An 8,965-nucleotide genomic window follows, 5' to 3' on the forward strand; every position below is an offset into this window, starting at 1 on the left:
TGAAACAGACTCTTTTGGACAAATTGAAGAAAATTGAGAATGATAATGAAGTGAGATGACTGGTTGATGACTTTGCTTTGGATAACTTACTTTTTGTACTGTTAATTTTCCGTATGATGGGCCGTAATGTTGCTACTGTCTAGCTCTTAGGATTTTTATATTTTGTTTGTTGTAAAGGAACTTGTAAAAAGTTATTTTGTATGTGATACTAGAATTTAAAAAGTTATTTTGTATGTGATACCAGAATTCTGGTATTCAATCTTGTAACAACTCGATTGGTTCGTGGCGTGACTCGTTTTTAAGTATCACCTGTACAGAATTTTTTATCATATTTTAACTGCTGGTAGTCAATTAAAAGAGAGAAAACTGAGGACTCTGACAAAAAAAATTGTAAATTAAATAAATCGAGATAAGCCTAAATTGTTGGTGTGCCATGTGATCAAGTCAGTGACTGTCAATAGTGTCCTCAAATGCAGGTTAACCGGTTATTAGATTTTTTTTGACATAGTTTAGTTATGATCGGTACTTGTTGAGTTATTTCTTTGGAAACAATTATTGTATATCCTCAATATTAGATTTAATGCCTCGATACAACTTGAATCATCAAACCTAAGTTGGACGAAACTGTTCTGTTTTAGGCAAATTCAGCACAGTTTTAGTAGTATTTTCTCCGTCAATTAAGAAAAAAATTATTTCCTTTTAAGTATCTATTTAGTTCATTTTTATTTCTTTTATTTTCACTGTAATTTATTCATAACAAGAACGATAGAAGAACCTTTTTTTAATATTTTTTTTCTAACAACTGTAACAATTATAAGTTGCATCCACCTGACAGCTTCTGTCTGGTTTAAGAAAGGAAAAAAAAAACAATTATAAGTTGTCTTTATGGATTCCTCGGTAGTTCAAGCATAGAACAGTACAAATCATCTCAGAAGTTCACTTATACCAATTCATCTACAATATGAACCCTCACAGCAAATAAGATTCAATTTCATTAACCGGGTTGCATAGCAAACCTTTATGTACTAACACCACAAACAAATGCTCAACACTAATTTATCGCCCACAAAACAACCACATAAAAATAAAATAAGTTGTGCACGCAAATTACCTCTCATATGGACACACTATTTGGTATTCCCTTCGGAACCAACCCACCAGATTTACTCGTGTCAGAAGTACTCGGGTATAACAATGTATACGGGAAATTTACTGGTCCACTTCGGTTCTTCAAAGTCGGATCCACATTTAAATTTGTGATCTTCTGCTCTATTCCAATCAGTCTCTCACTGAACCGGCTGAAAGCAACCAACGCATTCTCATCAGATGTCCATTCTGGTGTGTCACGTTGCCCAAGGTAGACTTCATCTGACGAATGCCGAGACAAGATTTCAATCAACGAAATTCCTAATAAAGTTTGCAACTGACTTGTTATTGTCTTCAAATAGACCTTATCAGGGTCATTCTTCAACTCATCATATGCCTTTGTTCCTGGTTCAGGCATTGGTTGACGACTAACAGTCGGGCGGTTGGGGAGGTATCCGGCATATGGGTACTGCCCGAAATTAACAGCTGCATGTAGAGCTGAGGCAATCCAAATTATGGTGGTGCAAGTTTTGGTTAATTCCTTGACAGTATGCATCTTGGGCCACCATTCCTCGTCCTTTTTGTCTCCATGCCCAATCTCGCGAATCTCCTTCCACCAATCTTGGAGTTCTATGTCGGATTCCACAGCCAAGTCGTCCAGGTAGTAGAGGGAGCAGTACTCATTGACCCACGATTCAATTTCCGACCATACGGCAAGACCATCAACTGCGTATGGATAGTCCTTGATTAGTAAGCGAATCTTGCTGGGGCTGGAAGGGTCTTCAATCGCGACTCCTCTGTAGAAGACATATCCATGTGATTTGTGTTATTATACTACCTTACAAAAGTTCTAATCTGTACACTTGTCAAGTTGTCATTTAGGTTAATAAGGCTCACCTATATGTAAGTCAAAATTGTCCAGTCTTATTAATTCCCAATTAACTCCATAAGATATATGAATCATAGGTTCAAATAAAGAAGTTTAGAAATATTATGTATGTATTTCTATTAAACTTAATTGTTGCATTTCTTTGTAATATTAAAAAAGTTGGTTCATATGCCATACCTCTTGATGAGATCATCTGGTAGGCCTTGCTCAGTGAGTTTCCAACTCTTATATACATCAGACGACATGGTCAAGGCATATTTCTGAGGAAAAACAGTAGATTCGAATATGCCACCGGCATTGATAAGTGTCTGACGTGCCAAGGCATTGATGTTCATTGTGTCACGGTAATGTGGGCTCATGAGCTTGTGTATTGGGTGAGTGACACTCAACTGCCTATGTGTTGCTATGACGAATGGCTCCATCACCGCATGGGTGTTGAGCCTAAAAAAGATGTTGAACATGATTATATTAAGTGTAATATTTTCTAACTAATATTATAAGTTAAATTCAAGTCAGGATTAAAATTAAATTGTAGTTGCAATCACTGAAAAACATAAACTTAAAACACACCAATGGCTGATAAGTTGGTGATATCCAGAGTCATTGACTGCAGCATAGGCCTTGGCCAACTGCCAAATGGAGCTCTCCACTCCCTCTGATGCTGGTGTGTACACCTTGCTTATTGCACCATGTTGCAACCCATCAGGATGCGGTAGGCTCAGCTCAATAGCAAGCGGCTTGATTGTGCCATCATCTCTCAGGAATACGAGTGTTCTGCTGGCATAGATAAAGTTTCCTTTCAATGCATTTATTCTTGGTAGGTAAGGCATGAAGGCATCGTGATGGTCGAGTATGAATAACCTATTCTCACGTAGTGCCTGTCAAAGAAGACCCACAAATAAGTGAATATGTGATTTGTGCGGCATACTGGCTTTTGTAATACGACAAGAATGAGATTATTAATTAGTCTGATATTTACGTTATTGAGGGGTTCGAATACCTCCTTTTTTTAAAAATTTCTAATAACTAAATTTCTAAAATTTATGTCCAAAAAAACGTTGGATGTGATCTATATATTCTAAACAAACTAATTAAAACTTATCACTTCTTAATTCTGGTTTTATATGAATCAATGTCCATAATTTATACACATCAAGTTATTTTTTCAAGCTTTTGATACTAATCAAAACAAAATCGAAATGTCATGACCTTTTATGTGTGCATATAGAAAATGATGTAGATCATATTATGTCCCTCCTAACGGTTTTATTTTGACCTGAGGCATTAAAGACTTGAGGCTTTTGAACCCTCCTAACAGTTTTATTTTAACATTTAAGTTTTAAATTTTAAGTTATTTTAGCTCTAAAAATGGAGGCATGATAGAGGCACGAAAAATAGAGGCATTTGAACCCTCCTCATTGTAGAATATATGGCCCTCTATTAATTTATTTACCTTAAGCACTGTGAATCCTTCAAGGTTCTCTAGAATGTGCTCCTCCTTAATTGTGCTCCTCTGGTTTCCATATATCATTGGATCAAGGTTGCTAGTTGGGGGGAATTCCTGTGTAGATTAAGTTTTTGACTTATTTTCACAACATTATATGAACTTCTATAGATTCATTTAAAGAAAAACTCATAATGATGTACCTGGAGACGTCTAATGACCACCGGGTTCACGCCAGCAAGCATTTCACGTCCAAATTCTTCGTCTGTCCTCCAAGCAAATTTATCATCTGTGCATTGACATGAACAATAAATAACATTAATTGATTAAATTTGGATTCTTCTTAACAGAGCTTGAAGTTTTAGGTTAAATTAAATGTTTACTCTTACCTCTGAGCACATGTGGAGTGGGAAGTCGAAAGACATGCCCCTCACTTCGAAACCATTCCTTGATGAATTCAAATGGAATTTTCTGGCGAAGGTTATCTAGCAATAGTGGGTGAGGTAGGGGTATCCCCCCATCATAAAGGTCTAAGGAATCCTTAAACGAATCGAATTCATTTGGTGTCTCGTCAAATATCGCTTTGAGTCCAGGGAAGAGAGCTTGGCCAATTGATTTTAAGGCAAATGCAAGGAAGTCGGACAACTTCAGGTGCCCAAATCTCTCGTCGCGTGGCACATATATGTCTAGGCTTTGCAATACACTTTGCCTGCTCTCGGATTTTGGATCTGCCCATATATAGTAAGGAATTTTGAAATTCTAGCATGATCGGTTAGTTGATAATCTAGAAATCAAATTGGCCCATATGTAGTAATTTTAGCTTTTTCTCATTTTTGGTCAGTACATGGTACTGGCGTGCTTGGGTGATGAATTACTTAGATTTTCATTGTTCGCCTATTTAATGGTACCAGTACATATTGCAGAACCCTGGTTTCAGCAGGCATAAATTACTAGTATAAGTGTTGATTCTTGACTAGTGCAACATTGATATGCATTCAATACACAAGAGAAGATAAGTGACATGTGATGAGCAAACCTTTTCTCGTTGGGCGGCGACTGGTACGGCCACGGCGAGGATAGGGATGCTCTGGCCCACCGAGAACAGGGCGTACATGATCATCATCCTTGTCGGGGTTACCTAGGTCGTTGTAGACCGCATAGCCATAGACCCGATCACTCTCTATCAGTGGGCCAGCGACATTATCACCTCTCAGATTGTGGAGCTCTTGCTGTCTATATGACAGCAATGGCAGTGGCATATTGCTCGGTAGGTATGTCTGTGAAAATTGATATATATGTATGTGAGGTATATTATTTTTGCCCCTTTTTTCTAGTGGTCCAGCTACAAGTATAGTACCGAGCATTGGCCTTTTTTTTTTATTTAAGGGCCCCAGTACACTCCAGCATCATTTAGATGTTATTTTGAGAATTAAACCTGCAACATCTCCATAGAGAGATGAGGCTCGAGCCACTGCACTAAGTCTGAAGAGAAGACCCAACATTAATAGACCGCATTGTATATCTAGTTAGTAGGGTCCAATAGTCCACATTGTATATCTAGTTAGTGAGTTTGGCTAGTATAATGTCAGTGTCAATTCAGTCTATATAACGTCAACTCCAAACGGTGAATCCAAACCGTTTAAACTGATCTATTTCATTAGTTGTGTGTTTACATGTAAAATTTATAACTTTTTGAATTTATTTGGTATCAAGTCAAGCGGTCAAATATGTAAGTTTTTAAGTTAATTTTAATACATTCATTTTTCAATTTTTTTTCCACTTGATTTGATACTAAAATAACTCGAAAATATAAAAAGTTCGCATGTAAATGCATCACTCATAAATTAAATTGGTTTGAACGGTTTGAATTAGTCGTTTGAAGTCTATTCAATCAATTTTGAAATTAGTGTCATGTGACACCGTTGTCATACTAGTTAGACTCCTAGTTAGTAGGGTCCTTCCATAATTTTTTTTTTTGAAGTACCAATCTAACCTTGTCCAACCAACTTTTCTTCCATTTATGACATAAATTGCAAAAATATACTATTAGTATTAAACAAAATTTTAAATTTAGGAAGGTCGGAATTCAATTTCAGAAGAAATTTTCACTTAGAAATTTCACAACTACCCTGGGAATGGAAATGAATTCCATTTCTATTAATTCCTGGTGAAAAGCGCCAACTAAAAGCCCTCTTAAGGCATTCACCTTTTACAAAAAAAAGCAAAGCAAATTAAAAAGCTACCTCATTAGTAAAGAAAATGCGATCATAAGTGTAGTTGGGGTAGATCCAGGAGTTGCAAACAAAGTGTACCCTGCCCTTGTCGGGCACATCTTCAAGGGTGAGCGTCTTGAGGAAGAACTCGGCGCTGTGGTTATTTTTTACAATGACAGCACCAGGGATTCCTTGGCTCTCATCCCATTCAAAGTTTATTTTGAACATCGACTCGCCTGCTATCAGCGTTGTCATTGTCTGCACCCACTCTTTCAGGTTAGCTACCTTTCCCACCTTGCCTTTCTCAGTGGCTATAAAAAAAGAATCCAAGTTCAGCAAAAGTGCAGGTAAATTAATTTTACGTTAGTTTTGTAGCACCCATCTTACAAGAACAAATACCACACGAAACACTACAAAAAAAATATATCCATACAACAACAAAATATAGAGCACAAAATAACAACTATCACAAATGCGATGATCAAGCCCATTATTTCTAGCTTTCTAAACCATGTACTTCATGGATCTCAAGAAAATAAATTATCAATTTTGAACACAATAGCATAGTTGTTAAGGGCGGAGCCAAGTGAAGTCAGGATAGGACAAGTATCCACCTCTAGATCAAAAAATGTTTAAGAATATATTTCTAATTTTATGTCCATTTAAAAAAAAAATTAAAAATATACTTAAACACCAAAAAATTGTAAAATATTATCTTCCTTTAAAAATTTTCTCCAAAATATACTTATATTTATATGTTTTAGTCCGAAGAAAATATAAAAGTATACGTATAGTATTCAAAATAATAGTAAATGAGAGTTCAAATGCCTCATGTTTGTCAATTGTCATGTCTCATTATACCTCACATTTTATATTTTCTCTTCTATTTATATGTTTTTGGACCATGCAAAAAACAGTGATTTTGTACCGATCTAAAAAAATAGTAAACAATTTACAAAAATATAAAATTTGTTCTCCAAGTACATTTTAGTATGGATATCATGTTGAGCAGTTTGTATTGACGGTTTGAACTTTGAAAACATAAATATTGGATGTAGGATTATGAGGCATGAAAGACATGACGCATTAGAATCAACCTCATAATAAATTTGTCTCACCCAAAATTTTCACCCCACCCTGCTAATTATTCTAGCTACGGCTCTGATAGTTGTTGCAGATCAACCTCTTACCAATGAAAATGCAGTAGCTTTACTATTCCGTACTATTTCAATTAACGATAAACTATAAATGCAGTATTCTCATGTGACAAGTGACAACAGGAGAGAAAATTTTATGAGAAGGGGAGAAAAATGGAGGGAGGGGAGAGACAGTTGAAAGAGTTTACCTCTTCTACACTTTAATTGGAGGGTTACAAAATTTGAATAATTTGTATATATAGTTCATATCGTCTCTCTTCCTCTCTCCTTCTCTCTCCCTCAATTAGTTTTTTAAAACAAGTAAACAGGAACGGTCAGGTCCGATCACCCTCCCCTTCCTTACCCTCTTCTGAAGCACGGTACAGAAAATTTGATTCAAATCACAGTTGCCACAGAGAGAGAGAGAGAGAGAGAGTTTAGAGATAACTTTTACCGGGATCAATGTGGGTGGAGGAGACGAGCTGAAAGGAGACACCTTCACCAAGCAGCTCGTGCACCCCATCGAGCAGAGCAGCACTGTAATCGTTGAGATCCAGCACATTCTTCTTCATCAGCACTACTGTACCGGCGATCTTCTCCTTGTTGTTCCCGGTCATGCAATTGCACAATTCATGGCACCACATCTTGTGTACTATGGATGTTCTATAAAGAAAGAGGATTGGGATAAAAATAAGAGCGGGACTAGGGGGGTTTAATAGTCGCTCTGAAGGCGATGAGATGGACCGAATACTTGGAAATTAATTTCTAAGGAAACATCCGGTGCATCAAATGAGCAAAGCTTCTCTTCGTCTGACAAGTGGGACAATAGCTTTTTATGAATTACGGATCACTGATCAGAAAATTGCGTTTTTTTTTTCATATGAAGATAAACCATAACTCATAAGGAATAATCCTGCGACGACAATAATAAATGAATATTAAAATTAGCAAGTGGAAGATGATTAGTCAAAATATAATATTAAGTAGCAAGTAGATAATATCATAACATTTTAAGCAGCTATTTAGGGGCATAATACATAGAATGCATTTTTCTGAAAAATTATGTCAAGCACGTCATTGACTGGTATCCGTTCCCATTACTAAATGAAATAAATAATTAATTCATGTTATAAACAACTTAATTAGAATTTTAAGTTAATTTGACTAGATTTTATCAAAAACATATGTGACATTTATTTTGTCATCTCTCTTTAAACACAGTAAAACTAATCGACCATGCATAGGTTAACCAGTTTTGTTTATTTTTTAAATTTTGATATCATTTGAAATAAATTATTATAATTTTTTCATATGGACGCATACAGTATACGCACTCCTCCTAATAAGGAATAAAATCAATGTAAAAAAAGAGGATGTGGCATTTGATGACATTACAAATTACTTACGGTATCAGAATCATCATGTAGTTTAGAATGTAACTTCAGTTAAATTTTGTGTTATACGGAATCAATCAAGCAATTTAGAATAAAAATCCTCAAGGTTCATGATTAATTAACGTATGCAATTTATCAATTTGGAATTTGGATAATTATCAATAAAGAAAATAAAAAAATAAACTTAAAAAAATTAATGAACATATTCGATGTACGTTGAGATATTTATTAAACAATTTAAATTTTTTTCAACTCAAAATAACGATTCTAAACCCGTCATAAGACCTTACTTTAATATATATTATATTAGCATAGTGCTAGACCCATAGTCTTCCTAAAAATACATTTAATTAGCATACGATTTGTATATTAAAAGATACAACAAATTCTTAGCTTTTGGTTGGGGAAATGTTCCAAATTTCTTGACAATTTGTCGGTCAAGAAATCCATCCAAATTGTAAAGTAGCTTAATCTCAAAAGTCCAATGTACTATATATTTCCGTGTATTTAGCCCAAATTGCAAACCCAAAACCCCTGATGCCTTGCCTATGAGATTTTTGTTCCAAGTCAGCACAATTTAAAACATTTACGCTCTCCAGAGTAAATTATACGTCATCCTCACTTTAATCAACTTAATCACTAAAAGAGATGAGTTTGCAATGCCACTGAGACGATCGACAATATGAAAATGAATTTTAAAGATAAGAGAGGTTGGCAAAGTGCAAATCCATGTCCTTTTGTGGTCAACATTAACCTGTTGATCTGCAGGAATTCGCAGGCTGGTCACCAACGCTGGGACGAAG

At 35.5% G+C, this 8,965-nt stretch overlaps 1 protein-coding gene across 1 annotated transcript; it reads right to left on the minus strand.

Moving 5' to 3' along the window:
• Window positions 1-931: 931 nt before the first annotated feature.
• Window positions 932-7,417, minus strand: LOC144551296 (putative linoleate 9S-lipoxygenase 4). The gene is made up of 9 exons (XM_078299211.1): window positions 7,223-7,417; window positions 5,663-5,943; window positions 4,456-4,696; window positions 3,809-4,147; window positions 3,623-3,708; window positions 3,429-3,536; window positions 2,546-2,853; window positions 2,153-2,416; window positions 932-1,883 (listed from the first exon to the last, which is right to left on the minus strand). The coding sequence occupies exons 1-9, from the start codon at window positions 7,410-7,412 to the stop codon at window positions 1,115-1,117; spliced, it is 2,586 nt and encodes an 861-aa protein (XP_078155337.1). The 5' UTR covers window positions 7,413-7,417; the 3' UTR covers window positions 932-1,114.
• Between the last annotated feature and the right edge of the window lie 1,548 nt (window positions 7,418-8,965).

Source organism: Carex rostrata, chromosome 3, assembly GCF_964058835.1.
Source record: "Carex rostrata chromosome 3, lpCarRost1.2, whole genome shotgun sequence".
In the NCBI taxonomy this organism is placed as follows: Eukaryota; Viridiplantae; Streptophyta; class Magnoliopsida; order Poales; family Cyperaceae; genus Carex; species Carex rostrata.